Source organism: Tachypleus tridentatus, unplaced genomic scaffold (genome assembly GCF_004210375.1).
Source record: "Tachypleus tridentatus isolate NWPU-2018 unplaced genomic scaffold, ASM421037v1 Hic_cluster_1, whole genome shotgun sequence".
NCBI lineage: Eukaryota > Metazoa > Arthropoda > Merostomata > Xiphosura > Limulidae > Tachypleus > Tachypleus tridentatus.
In genome coordinates, this window is record NW_027467777.1 from 31,791,554 (window position 1) to 31,807,764 (window position 16,211).

A 16,211-nucleotide genomic window follows, 5' to 3' on the forward strand; every position below is an offset into this window, starting at 1 on the left:
GCTATTAACAATGAAAACATTAACATTTTATTACTATTCATGTTTAGTATAACAGAAACTCGTGTTTCAGTTCAACAAGTAGTTAATATTTTGTGTCATTCTTTTGTTTTAATAACTGTAAACAGTCTTTCAGGCATTGTTCTAATATATTTAATCAAATTGTTCCTTGGGATTTTACTTCAAATGTCTCCAACATACCCCCCATTAAGTTTCTTTGTAAATAACTTAGGATTTGTAAAGTTTCTGGTTTATCAACTCCCAGATCTGCTCATTTGGGTGGAGATCTTGGCTCTGTGAGGGACATTGTATCATTTGAATGACTCCAGCTGCTTCTTTCTTGGCTAAGTAATTTTTTTCTGTATAGGTTGGATGAGTGTCTGGGGTCATTATCTTCTTGGTAGTAGAATCCTTTACCAATAATACACAAGCAACTAGATATACCACGATTGTACTTGTGCTTGTACATTAATCCATCTGTCTCGTAAATACCTCCTATCGTCTCAACAGAAAAAACACCCTAAACCATTACACTACACGCCTCCCCATGCTTCATGGTGGGTGTTACCCATTGATGTATATTTCACCTTTCTCCCACCGGACGTATAACCTACGTTTTGAACAAGATATTTTAAACTTGTATTAATCCGTGAGTAGCACCATTTTTCCAGTCACCAACAGTTCAGTGACACTCTTCCTTCTGTCCTGAAGGTTACATAAAGATACTTAACGTTAGTATCATTGAGTTTAGGTCTTCTGTCTCTTACTTTCCTATTTTCAAATTTACCTATCTTGGTTTCACGATCCATGGTGTACTTGACAGTGTTGTGGGAACATTTCAATTCTGCATCAATTTGTCCAACGAGCGTCACGTAAATCTTTAACGTAAACTCTGCTCTACTGACAGTTTTCTTTGTCTTTTTGGGGCCGTGGAATGACAACAAAACTTAATATATAGTATTAAACACTGTTTTTATCAAGGTTCATTTAGGGAGTGCTATTAAATTTATTTATTCTAGCATATACTAGCACCATATGCTAGCTCCATGTTAGCTTATTTGTATACAGTTACAACACTGCATGGGGTACCATGACACTTATTTCAGACCCTAAATTTGATCAGTATGTTTATTCAATCAGAACTCTTATGATATGACTTTGGTACAGTATACTGGAATTCTAAAGACTGATAAGTATTCTCACTATGGTTCATTTAGTTATCAACAGTGATCAGTGAAGCATGATCGTAGTGTTGATATTTACGTTTTGTAATGACATGGAATAATTAGCCCCATAAAATGGAAAAAATGGCAAAATATTCTCTTGTCCTAACACTTTTGCAAATTACCGTATAAATATAACAAATAAAAACTTGTTTACTTACAAGGATTTATTAGAGACTGGGGTGTTGGTCGTCTCACTCCCAGGCAATGTTCCCAGAAGTCTGGACAACAATCATCACCGTTGGTCCGGTTACAAAAAATGTCGCAGTAGCAAACAGTGTCCAGAATGGGCATAGTACAGTAGTCGTCTCTACCAGGGCAGCATGACCTTGGTCGACGTGCACGACAGTAGTCTCCTCGCAAGTCGTCATAGAAGTCAATCGCTGTGACTGCCACAAAAACTATGGAGAGAATTAATAACGAAGTGCCTTGATTGGTCATTTCCCGTCAGATGTGGTCTTCTGAAGAGGGAATTGCTTCTGGGTCTGAGCTTCTGAATACGGGTGGCCCTAAAACTATAAGGACTGTAAGAAAAATACTGAGTCGTTGTTTAAAAGATATTTTTGAACTTAATTCTGAGGATGACATTGATGCATATTAATTTAGGAATAATGGATACATGAGAAGTGAAGCTATAATATATTCTGAAGGACAGAGTTCTGTAAGAAAGTGGTGAGCTTGTGTGTAAAGGACAGAGATCTGTAAGAAAGTCGTGAACCTGTGTGTGAAGGACAGAGATCTGTAAGAAAGTGGTAAACCTGTGTGTGAAGGACAGAGATCTGTAAGAAAGTGGTAAACCTGTGTGTGAAGGACTAAGTTCTGTAAGAAAGTGGTAAACCTGTGTGTGAAGGACTAAGTTCTGTAAGAAAGTGGTAAACCTGTGTATGAAGGACTAAGTTGTGTAAGAAAGTGGTAAACCTGTGTGTGAAGGGCTAAGTTCTGTAAGAAAGTGGTAAACCTGTGTGTGAAGGACAGAGATCTGTAAGAAAGTGGTAAACCTGTGTGTGAAGGACTAAGTTCTGTAAGAAAGTGGTAAACCTGTGTGTGAAGGACTAAGTTCTGTAAGAAAGTGGTAAACCTGTGTATGAAGGACTAAGTTGTGTAAGAAAGTGGTAAACCTGTGTGTGAAGGACAGAGATGTGTAAGAAAGTGGTAAACCTGTGTGTGAAGGACAGAGATCTGTAAGAAAGTGGTAAACCTGTGTGTGAAGGACTAAGTTCTGTAAGAAAGTGGTAAACCTGTGTGTGAAGGACAGAGATCTGTAAGAAAGTGGTAAACCTGTGTGTGAAGGACTAAGTTCTGTAAGAAAGTGGTAAACCTGTGTGTGAAGGACAGAGATCTGTAAGAAAGTGGTGATAAATCAGATTCATGTTTGTGTACATATATATAAATGTTTTGTACAATGTGTCTAATGGATTTTCCAGAGATTTGTGTTACACTGAACTTGTGACTCATGAGTGTTGGAATGTGTCGTATAACGTCGCTGACGGAATTTTGAGGAAGTTATAACATAAAGCTAACGGACTACAACGGACCTATTGGTCCATCTCGACAGTCCCATTCTCTAAAGCAAAACTCTTAAAGAAATAAAGTTATTAAAATTGTTTATTTAAAAGTTGTATCGTAACAAACGTGTTTATTCGTAAAGAATAACAAAATCCATGTGTAATCCAGTGTAACTGGGTCCCACATTCTGTGACACGCTGACTGATGGGTAAGAAGGTTAGGTTTCTGGATCTAGCAGTGTCACGGGATTATGTAACAATCAAATCTTCCTGGTGGACACTTATCGATTATTAAAAAGTGTGTTAAAATAAACACTTTCTAAGGTCGGAGAACATCAAAGAAGTGGATTTGTGACTGGATCCTTGGAATTTTTCCCTTATACCAAATAGGAATACGTTCACGTCTTTCTAATTTAAATTTCTAAAATGCTAAAGCATTTCAAACCTACTAAACACAAGAAGGCTAGGGCAATGAAAAAAAAACGGAATGTGTGCAGTTTACAACTACTTGGAGCCACGTTAAAGAAGAAAACAAAACAGAAACACGCCATTCCATAGGACCAGTAACTGCTATTTGTTATAACCATAATTAACTTTAACGACACAGGGAGGACTTCCAGGGTAGAAGCATGACAGTCACGTGATAGACAATTAAATGCAAAGCATAAGTTAACGGTTTATGATTGGTGACCTAAATTTGTGAAGATTTTGTGTTCGTCCCTGTTCGTGCTAATGAGATTACAGATGATGAGAGACCGGAAAATATTATGTTAAACATGAATAATAAGATATTCAGTAGACGAGGACTCACTTTCAAGAATATGTCATCTTTGTTTATTTCACATGAATATGTTTTGTGTAAAATGTTCACTCAGTCAGGCACTTCATTTATAAAAGAAACACTTACTAATTTAAAGATGGATATGCAACAACAGTAGCTAAAAATAAGTTATAGAGTGTGAATATATTAGTGGTGGACTTGATGTGTGTCAACATATTAGTGGTGAATTAAAGTGTATGAATATATTATTGATGAACTTGATGTGTGTGAATATATTAGTGATGAACTTAATGTGTGTGAATATATTACTGACGAACGTGATATGTGTGAACATATTAGTGTAAACTCTGTGTGTGTGAATATATTAGTGATGAACTTGGTGTGTATGTACATATTAATAGTGAGCTTGGTGTGTGTGAATATATTAGTGATGGACTTGATGTGTTTGATTAGTGTTGAACTTGGTGTGTGTGAATAGATTAGTGGTGATCTTGGTGTGTGCGTGTGAATATATTAGCGGTTAATATTATATACATTGATTCAAAAGGATAAACTTCATTTGTTGAGGTTTTTTTCGATCAGTTTGAAATAAACACTGTACCATGTGAGCTATATTTACCCCTTAAAATAAACACTGTACCATGTGAGCTATATTTACCCCTTAAAATAAACACTGTACCATGTGAGCTATATTTACCCCTTAAAATAAACACTGTACCATGTGAGCTATATTTACCCCTTAAAATAAACACTCAACTACGTGAGCTATATTGACCCTATGAAAAAAACACTCAATCACATGAGCTATACTGACCCTTTTAAAAAGCACTCAATCACATGAGCTATATATTGACCACTTAGAGTGAGGCATGTATTCTCTACGTTAGTAATGTTCACAGAAACATTTAAACACTTGCTGACAGGGGTATAGATTTTTTACAACCAATGGGGGGGATGATTTTTGCAACCACTTATGTGGACTGTTCAATTTGCAAATTGGTAATCTCTGATTACGTGAACCTGAAAGCTGTAAACATGCAGTCACAGAGTGACCTTGTTGCCACGATATTTGGATGCATACTTAGGCCTACTGACTGATACTTACGAACTATCGCTTAGATCGGAAAGCTTAGAAGCACGCCTATATTAAAGATGTACATTTCGGCTATTGAAAAAGCCTATATCTAGGCCTGATTATGTAATTCGATTGGTAAGAGCACGAGAATCACAAGAACAAACACAATTTGTAGGCCTGTGATGCAATAAAACAATTCCACAGACCAAACTGTAGGGTGGATGATTGTATGCACCATACCCCCCACCTAAAATGAAGGGGGGATGTATCTCACCCATTCCCAGGATCTACGTCCCTGCTTGCTGGTCAGTACGTATGCCATCCACTGACCACATTACCACTAAAGACTATCCGGTCTGACCTGAAACTCGAATTTCTGACTCAATCTTTACCATATAAACAAAACTGGTAAATTAAAATTATATTCGCTACGACCTACACAGAGAAAAACTCTATCAAAATAATAAGATTTTAAAAACGTCAATAACGTGGAATTATTATACAAATTTTCTCTTTAAATATTCGGACGGCCATTTGTTTTCATTACCTCTTACTAAACCAAATAACAGTAATGTTACCATTACATATGCGTATCATACTACGAAGTAAGTGTTGTTATTGTAATTAAACATCACATATACAATAATATTCAGTGCCTAATGCAATACTCTCTGCCAACTAAGACTTTCCACGACCGTAAGACTAAATTAAATTATTTGTAGTACTGAACTATTTGAAGCTATTACATATGTCATGAAAACTGTCAGGCAACAACTATGAGTTTTTACTCGCCTTATTACTTATTTCTATCCAGTGAATAAAATTTACCTACTAACCTTTTAATAAAACTGTTCCCGATCTTCCGACACAGATCTTGTCTCAACACAGGCTCACGTTGCATTTGAAGACATAATATCCAATCCGTTTATCTGGTTCCTACCATCCCATGATGCGAAGGCCGTAACTAGGCTAATCCGAATCGTCTGCTGCTAAATGAATCGAACGACAGAAGCGCCACCAAGAAATCAGGAAGTCAAAACACTGCGAACAACTGTTGTATTATAATTTGCTTTATTTCTTTGAGGTTTTATGCATAACAATCAAAATTCGCCCTGTTTCCTATTTCAATTTTTAATCAACCACAATGGACCAAATAAAACTAAAAAGTTCTAAACAACGATATTTATGGAGGGCAACGTTAATGGAATACGGTGTCTCCAAAAAAACAAAACAGCAACAATTGAAGAACACCAAAGACATATACAATGAATAAAATCAAATAAACTTTTAATTAGTAAATGCTTACAGTTTTCGTGATAACTGTGGTAACAAATAAGGTAAAACGATTTAAAATGAAATAAAAAGTTATAATTAAATATGTATTTTAAGTATTCTATTATATCACATTTTGAGTTCTTTTATGCCTTCGTATTTAAAGTGATAAGTAATAATTTATAAAGATTTTAATTTTATATTAATTATTATACGAGAGGCTATGAAAATGTTATTATTGCTAAAAAACAACCTGTTTTAATGTTTACAAAAATCGTTATATTATTTAGTTTCTCTAGTTTACATTAATGTATAAAAATACTGAACACTACAAATAAATTACTTTGAAATAAATGTTATTTTTTCTTTCATTGGACTCTAAACGTTCTTCTTTACATCTTCTTCAGGAGTGTTCAACCAAAACATAAATCGTAACTAACAGTACAAAACCTTAAAAGGTTTGAATACTAAATTCTGACCAAATCTAAAGCGTGTATTTCTACGACATATTGAGTAGTAAAGTTTATTGTTGAAAGAATTAACTGTTACCTGTAATAAATAAACATTCTCTGCCAGTTACAGGTTGAAATAACACATATTAAGACGAAAATATAAAATAATTAAAATTATAGGCGCCATCATTTGCCCCTGTTTATATGTGGTCGTAGTTGTTTTATGATAAGAGCTTTTTTGAACTTTCTGTCAGTGTACTTGGTTAGTTTGGTGAGGATTTCTGTAGAGAATGGTGGTTTCAAGTTATGTGTTACTTGTCCTTGATTATTACAGACTGGACTATTTTGTGTTGTTTATAAATAGCGTCAGTACGTTCTTTTATCTTTGTGTGTAAGGTTTCTTTTGGTTACCCCAAAGTAGGTAAGATGGCAGCTCTTACACGTTAGCTAATAAACAACATTAGGAAAAAAAATCTTTAGAATGTAAACACGTTTTCGAAAGACAGTTGGCTCTATTACATTACATGGCAGAGTAGTGAGATTTTGAAAGTTTTTTTGTTTTTTTTTTGGGGGGGTAGGTGAGTCTGGATGGTCTACAACTTTAATTGTCAGTTCAGATTTCTTAATTATAGTTTTTATTTTCTTTGAAATAATTTTGTCTACTAGAAGTACGAACAGTATTAAAATCACTATTTTACGCGTGTACAGAAATGATTCGGTGTATTTTACAAGTTTATGTTATTTTATCAAAGGGAGTCTGAGCGCCATCTGTAGTAAAAAACAACAACAAATAAGATTGGATTAATTGATTTTCCAGCCATTACCTCTAACCAGTTCGTAGTAATTTGGAAACTATGATTATTATATATATATATAACTCTCAATGTTTGTTCTCCGTCTCCCTCTTTTAGCCCTCTATTTCTATTAAACTGTTAGTGAACAAAAATAAATAAATAAAAATTAAATATTTGTGAATGCAATCTAATAAAAATATTTTCATTTTGAAATTATGTCGTTATTTCGTCATGAAATAGATGATAATCAATAGACGTTTCCTGTGAGTGCTGTCGACGTGGGTGGGAAAGTCAGCAAAGGTTTAAGTGTTATTTTCACTTCTCTTCAACAGCTATAGATACGTTTCACTTCTTTGTTGAGAGACAATTATTTCTTAATAGATTCATTTGATTAAACCAAAAGGCTGTAACTATGTGGCGCTATATTGAATAGTGCATAACAACTTTATCATATTCAGTCTATGTGAGCGGTAACACATCTTTTCAAGAATTAACAAGATCTAGAATTCTTTAAAATACCAGTAGCCCGCTGGTAGAACAGTAAGTCTACGGATTTACAACCCTAAAACCAAGGGTTTGTATCCCCTCGGTGTACTGGCATGGCCTAGCGCGTTAAGGCGTGCGCTTTGTAATCAATGCATACAATCACACAGAAACACTTCTATGTGGGCTTCTCTGTCGCGCCAAACATGCTTGCCCTCCCAGCCGTGGGGGCGTTATAATGTGACGGTCAATCCCACTTTTCGTTAGTAAAAGAGTAGCCCAAGAGTTGGCGGTGGGTGGTAATGACTAGCTGCCTTCCTTCTAGTCTTACACTGCTAAATTAGGGACGGCTAGCACAGATAGCCCTCGAGAAGCTTTGTGCGAAATTCCAAAGAAACAAACAAGTATAGAGCTCAATGTGTTTTGCTATATGAAAACACATCTTGAAATATTAGACATTTCTTATACCTCAAGTATTGGTTTCAATTAAATTCTATACAGTTTTTTAACAAACTATAATAAAAGGTGAACAGAAGCTGACATAAGATTTTAATTTAGGCTTATATTATTAAATATTGCTGTATATTATAGCCACAAAACTATATACTAGTCTTGTAATCTTGTACATGTGCATGTTAACAGTAATCAGTATAATAAGGATATAATTAGGAAGATTTTAATATGTGACAATGTGTTTTTACTATGCAGGACACCGCAAATCACATCTCCATCACAACCAAGCCTTGTGTAAATAAACTGTTTTTTTTTAATAAAATTTCTTGGGTAATGATTAACGATACTATTGTTAGCTCTTAGTCTTAGGCCTTATTAGGTCTCTCATTGTTAAGCCTTTTTTGTGGTTTATCTACTTGAACCTAAGCGAGTTAAATTTCAAGAAAACAAAATTAAATTAAAAAGCACCAATGTAAGATTTTTATTTGAAATAACTATTTTTGATGAGAGGAGCTACTCTTCACTGGATCAGAAACTTTCTACACTGAAGTTAAAGTCGCCGAGGTCAGTTACGTTTGAAAAATTGTATACGCCTAACATAAGGCCTAATGTTCGTTTTAAACTTTAAGTGAGGTAAACTTTGAAATGATGTTTAAAGTAAAGAGCCACTAATTAAATTGTAAAGAAAATACTAAAAACGAATTGAGGAATTAGAAGTTAATTATTTTACTCGAAAAGGTTTTACTTATTTAAGATCATTGGATCCTACCTGTGAAGTGTTCTTCTTGTCATCTTTAAAGTTTTAATATATAAAGTTCGCATTATTTGTTGAATAACAAAAGAAAAGGCCTGGCATGGCCAAGCGCGTAAGGCGTGCGACTCGTAATCCGCGGGTTCGCGCCCGCGTCGCGCTAAACATGCTCGCCCTCCCAGCCGTTGGGGCGTATAATGTGACGCTCAATCCCACTATTCGTTAGTAAAAGAGTAGCCCAAGAGTTGGCGGTGGGTGGTGATGACTAGCTGCCTTCCCTCTAGTCTTACACTGCTAAATTAGGGACGGCTAGCACAGATAGCCCTCGAGTAGCTTTGTGCGAAATTCCACAAACAAACACAAAAGAAAAAATCTTTTTTGTTCCACTGACACTGCACAACAAAGTGTTTTCTTCTTGAACACTGTTGGGTGTTCCTTATAGATTTTTGGCTGCTGATCACGAAAATCACATCCATATTTGCCCATCACGTACCGTTTTATCGATATCTTCAGTTTTGCTACAATGGAAAAACGATATCAGGGCAACTGGAATCCGTCAATGCTTGCTGACTACTGTTGGACACTGCAACGTGATGCACCGGACATTGAATACAAACGAAAATCAGGAGCAAAACACTTTTAATTATGTTGAACTTAATAACGTATTAGAAACATCAACGCAATTAAATACATTATTACCGGTAAACAGTTAACTGTCTATTTCTCAGAGTTCCTACGTGATGAAACAAAACTATATTTGTGTATACCCACCAGGTACCTGTCACAATCAGCAAAAACTTTTCAACAAAATTGTTGTGCAGTGTAATTGATAATCTACATTAAATTATTACACATTAAAAATGTTCTTTAGTAAGCAATTTTGCAAGATGAATTACATATAAACAAATAAGAGAAGGTACTGGAAATAGTATTAACGCATTTTACAGGAGTAATTATTTTCACATTAGGTTTGCTTAATAGTGAATAATAACACAAAAAAGTTCTTAATTTATACCTAAGTAAACATATTTTAAAATCGTAATTTTATTTTAAACATTCGATTTTTCTTTTACTTTACGTACTATATCTAGAAATTGTTCTTTTAAAATTGTATTAATTTTTTAATATTTTTAATGGAACTCCAAATCTAGTAAAAATCCTAAATTTAAAATGTCCAGATTTGTTTCTTTAGAATTAAGAACAAAGCTACACAATTGGCTGTCTGTGCTTTGGCCACCCAGGGTATCGAAACCCGGTTTGTATCGGTGGGAGACCGCAGACATACCGCTGTGCCAATGAAGGAAAATGCTCAACCTAAAAATGACGAAATCTGGAATTGTAATTATGATGTATAATTTCAAAACATAATTACCTAATGTTTTCCAGCTCTCTAGTGGCTCAGTGGTAAGTTCTGAGGATTTATGATACTAAAAATTGGGTTTCGTTACCTGCTATGAGGAGAACACAGCGTAATGAGTTCCTATGTGCTTTACAACAAACAATAAATATTTCCAATTCAAGGTAAATCTTATTATAATAAGAAATAAAAAGTACCCAGTCTTTTTTGGACACTTTTATCTTAACTGTAAGCTCATCATTAAGGATGGTGAACAGTAGAAAGAAAAACGGGTGATGATAATAAATAGCACGTGAATCAGCCACAAGGAACGTAGTTCTGTAATAAAGCTGGAGATGACTTCAGCGAGTTGTGTTGCCAAATCCTGACTAGGTGTTACCTAAAGGATTCAACTGTTACAGTGGTTTTCTTGAAGATAAGCGACCCTAATGTACATGTCAAACGAAACTGTCTAGATTTTTTTTCTTTCGAAAAAAGGTTCCCACGTAATTAAAAATTACTATTTTCCCAAACGTTTCTGGTTAATTGTACACGTAAAGGTATCGGTATTTTTCAGATGCTGCACTAATAAATTTTAGAATGATATAATAAAAGATATCCATATAACAATAATCAGAATGTACAGGTACTAAATATCGGACAGTGGATGGACCACAACAAGGATGTCACATAAAGCAAAGGCCAGTTTTAGGGTGTTACGTATAAAAACCAATGCACTGTGTGATATCATTTAGGCCCATTCATCTATACACAAGCGAAATTATAAAACCGAATTTCTTATTTTTTTACATACCAGTTTTAGTCTCCTGTCTCTAAAACTTTCAACTAGTCACCGTTAAATATTCCTTTATATATGAGTTTATTTTGTAGCAAAGTCTATTGGACTATCTGTAATATCCAGCGTGGATAATCGAGTCTTGTGTTTTGGTGTTGTAAAACCACAGAACTTACTGCTATCCCACTTGAAGACCGACATATGAGCTAATTTGTGCCTTAAGTTATAAGATGTAATTTAATGATTAATACATGTGTTTTTATTTTTTTCTCTTAGTGGGGAAGTTATTTTCTGGACAAGACCACCACCATCTCGCTTTATTTTTATTTTCTAACCTGATAAATGGAGGGTATAAAAATACTTCTGTACTAACCAAGCCTGCCTTTGGTTGGTAAAACTGTTTCTCAAGAAAAGGTTCGAAGCGTGTAAGATAATTATTTATTATTTACTTCTATGTTTGGCCCAGCATGGTTAGGTGATTAAGGTGCTCGACTCGTAATCTGAGGGTAACGGGTTTGAGTCCCCCTCACATCAAACATGCTTGCCCTTTCAACCGTTGGAGCGTTATAATGTGACGGTTAATCTCACTATTCTTTGGTGAAAGGGTAGCCCAAAAGTTGGCGGTGGGTGATGATGACTAGCTGCCTTCCCCCTAGTCTTACACTGCTAAATTTGGGACGGCTAGCGCAGATAGCCCTCGTGTAGTTTTGCACAAAATTAAAAAACAAACGAACAAACTTCCATGTGTATTTAAACCTACATGGTAATTTAAATACATAGGGATAGTATTGTAAAATAATCTAGAACTATTAAACCTTTGTATCCATATAATCTAAATGTAGAGATAGTATTGTAAAATAACCTAGAACTATTAAACCTTTTTATCCATATAATCTAAATATAGGGACAGTATTGTAAAATAACCTAGAACTATTAAACCTTTTTATCCATATAATGTAAATGTAGAGACAGTATTGTAAAATAACCTAGAACTATTAAACCTTTTTATCCATATAATCTAAATATAGGGACAGTATTGTAAAATAACCTAGAACTATTAAACCTTTTTATCCATATAATCTAAATGTAGAGACAGTATTGTAAAATAACCTAGAACTATTAAACCTTTTTATCCATATAATCTAAATGTAGAGACAGTATTGTAAAATAACCTAGAACTATTAAACCTTTTTATCCATATAATCTAAATATAGGGACAGTATTGTAAAATAACCTAGAACTATTAAACCTTTTTATCCATATAATCTAAATGTAGAGACAGTATTGTAAAATAACCTAGAACTATTAAACCTTTTTATCCATATAATGTAAATGTAGGGATAGTATTGTAAAATAACCTGGAACTATTAAACCTTTTTATCCATATAATCTAAATATAGGGACAGTATTGTAAAATAACCTAGAACTATTAAACCTTTTTATCCATATAATCTAAATGTAGAGACAGTATTGTAAAATAACCTAGAACTATTAAACCTTTTTATCCATATAATGTAAATGTAGGGATAGTATTGTAAAATAACCTGGAACTATTAAACCTTTGTATCCATATAATCTAAATGTAGAGACAGTATTGTAAAATAACCTAGAACTATTAAACCTTTTTATCCATATAATGTAAATGTAGAGATAGTATTGTAAAATAACCTAGAACTATTAAACCTTTTTATCCATATAATCTAAATGTAGAGACAGTATTGTAAAATAACCTAGAACTATTAAACCTTTTTATCCATATAATGTAAATGTAGGGATAGTATTGTAAAATAACCTGGAACTATTAAACCTTTGTATCCATATAATCTAAATGTAGAGACAGTATTGTAAAATAACCTAGAACTATTAAACCTTTTTATCCATATAATGTAAATGTAGAGATAGTATTGTAAAATAATCTAGAACTATTAAACCTTTGAATCCATATAATCTAAATGTAGAGATAGTATTGTAAAATAACCTAGAACTATTAAACCTTTTTATCCATATAATCTAAATATAGGGACAGTATTGTAAAATAACCTAGAACTATTAAACCTTTTTATCCATATAATGTAAATGTAGGGATAGTATTGTAAAATAACCTGGAACTATTAAACCTTTGAATCCATGTAATCTAAATGTAGGGATAGTATTGTATAATAACCTAGAACTATTAAACCTTTGAATCCATATAATCTAAATGTATGGATTAGTTAGTTATCACCATTAGATTCCACCAAGGAACATAGGGCTGCAATCGCTTGCGGATTCTTCAACAGGTATTTAAGTGAGTAGGTTGTTAGCCCGCAGCACCGAGCTGTCCATAATTTAGTAGTGTAAGACTAGAGGGAAGGCAGCTAGTCATCACCACCCACCGCCAACTCTTGGGTTACTCTTGTACCAACGAATAGTGGGATTGACCGTCACATTATAACGCCCCCACGGCTGGGAGGGCGAGCATGTTTAGCGCGACGCGGGCGCGAACCCGCGACCCTCGGATTACGAGTCGCACGCCTTACGCGCTTGGCCATGCCAGGCCTAACTGTAGGGATAGTATTGTAAAATAGCATAGAATTATTAAACCTTAGGTAGCCTTAGAGTAGGTTTGCACGAAATTCAAAAATAAACATACCCTTAAAAAGCGATCACTTTTCAATGTAATTGCGTTACCTATAAAACGCCAAATTGTAGTTTTGATACCTTAGGTACCACTGCTACTTTACATTTGGTTATAACTCATTGCTAATATGTGTTTTTAATATAATGTATTCAACTTTACAGAAGTTAGTAAAAGCTTCCGTGGACCATAGATGGATTTATGGTCCGGAAATAAATCCTTTGGTCCTGCCAAATTCTTAATCACTTATTTACCCACTATTGAACCATAAACTAATTCTTTTATCAGAAACTTAACTGGTTGTATAATGTTCACTTCACCGACCTTCTTTGCTTAGCCATATCCTTATAAAATTCTGAAGGTCATATCTCCCCAGTGGCATGGCGGTATGTCTGTGGACTTACAACGCTATAAACTGGGTTTCGATACCCGTAGTGGGCAGATTACAGACAGTGCTCTATGCTTAAACCATAAAACAAAGAAATTCACTTTGCACACATTACAAGGATTGGCTTCGTGTCTGGTAAAATGTATAATTAGACATTTCAATATTAATATATAAATAAGGTAAAAGTAGGATGTATAATTGGAGCTATACAGCTTGTGTTGTACACATTGTAGGATGTATAATTGGAGCTATACAGCTTGTGTTGAACACACTGTAGGATGTATAATTGGAGCTATACAGCTTGTGTTGAACACACTGTATTATGTATAATTGGAGCTATACAGCTTGTGTTGAACACACTGTAGGATGTATAATTGGAGCTATACAGCTTGTGTTGAACACACTGTAGGATGTATAATTGGAGCTATACAGCTTGTGTTGAACACACTGTAGTATGTATAATTGGAGCTATACAGCTTGTGTTGAACACACTGTAGGATGTATAATTGGAGCTATACAGCTTGTGTTGAACACACTGTATTATGTATAATTGGAGCTATACAGCTTGTGTTGAACACACTGTAGGATGGATAATTGGAGCTATACAGCTTGTGTTGAACAAACTAGTATTTATAATTGGAGCTATACAGCTTGTGTTGAACACACTGTAGGATGTATAATTGGAGCTATACAGCTTGTGTTGAACACACTGTAGGATGGATAATTGGAGCTATACAGCTTATGTTGAACACACTGTAGTATTTATAATTGGAGCTATACAGATTGTGTTGAACACACTGTAGTATTTATAATTGGAGCTATACAGCTTGTGTTGAACACACTGTAGTATGTATAATTGGAGCTATACAGCTTGTGTTGAATACACTGTAGGATGTATAATTGGAGCTATACATCTTGTGTTGAACACACTGTAGTATTTATAATTGGAGCTATACAGCTTGTGTTGAACACACTGTATTATGTATAATTGGAGCTATACAGCTTGTGTTGAACACACTGTAAGATGTATAATTGGAGCTATACAGCTTGTGTTGAACACACTGTAGGATGTATAATTGGAGCTATACAGCTTGTGTTGAACACACTGTAGGATGGATAATTGGAGCTATACAGCTTGTGTTGAACACACTGTAGGATGTATAATTGGAGCTATACAGCTTGTGTTGAACACACTGTAGGATGTATAATTGGAGCTATACAGCTTGTGTTGAACACACTGTAGGATGTATAATTGGAGCTATACAGCTTGTGTTGAACACACTGTAGGATGGATAATTGGAGCTATACAGCTTGTGTTGAACACACTGTAGGATGAATAATTGGAGCTATACAGCTGAAGGTCAGGCGTAGCTAAGAGGTTAGCATATCCGCACTGGTGAACCTGAGAGTTTCAGTTCGCGTCACCTTGACACAAACTCGCTTTCTACTATTTGGAGCCGTGGGTGCGTGACAGTAGAATCATATTGCTTGATCAGACAGTGATAGATCAAAAGATTTCAATGGTTGTTGTTGAACAGTTGCCTTCCTTTTAGTCTATCGAATCAACGTTATCAGTACTAGCACAGGAAACACTAGGACACATCTGGAAAACCTCTGATTTTACTCACTGATCCTTACGTCTGAAAGTAATGAAGTTTTTTAGATAAGCTATTAATTAAATGTTTACCAAACAATTAAAAACATTTAAAGAGTAGGATTCCTGTCCAGTTGAGATTATTAAATAATGTTTGTAAATGTGGCTACTAGAGGACGAATTTTATATACAAAAAATGACCTGGAAGAAGGTCGTGAAACGTTGGGAATCCATAACAGTCACGATTTGTGAAGGTACGTTGGGAAACCATAACAGTCACGATTTGTGAAGGTACGTTGGGAATCCATAACAGTCACGATTTGTGAAGGTACGTTGTGAATCCACAACAGTCACAATTTGTGAAGGTACGTTGGTAATCCATAACAGTCACGATTTGCGAAGGTACGTTGGTAATCCATAATAGTCAATATTTGTGAAGGTACGTTGGGAATCCATAACAGTCACGATTTGTGAAGGTACGTTGGGAATCCATAACAGTCACGATTTTTGAAGGTTTTTGCGAAAGGTTCTGTTCGTGTGTATTTATAATAAAGATTCTTTGTTACTGAATTAATGTGTACTAGTCAATATTCGATCGGCTTTAGGACAACATCCACTTTGCAAAGCTATTTTGTCTTGCCCCTCCAGTGGCACAGTGGCAGGTCTTTGGACTTACAGCGGTAAAAAGTGAGTT

At 34.8% G+C, this 16,211-nt stretch overlaps 1 protein-coding gene across 1 annotated transcript in view; it reads right to left on the reverse strand.

Moving 5' to 3' along the window:
* The window catches only part of LOC143242045 (putative peptidase C1-like protein F26E4.3), a 65,663-nt gene extending 60,089 nt beyond the window's left edge, over nucleotides 1–5,574 (reverse strand). The window contains exons 1-2 of the mRNA XM_076485387.1: nucleotides 5,418–5,574; nucleotides 1,382–1,744 (exon numbers count right to left, since the gene is read on the reverse strand). Of these exons, the coding sequence (XP_076341502.1) occupies nucleotides 1,382–1,661 (280 nt within the window). The 5' untranslated portion in view covers nucleotides 1,662–1,744; nucleotides 5,418–5,574. The remainder of the gene's footprint in view (nucleotides 1–1,381; nucleotides 1,745–5,417) is intronic.
* Nucleotides 5,575–16,211: the final 10,637 nt, after the last annotated feature.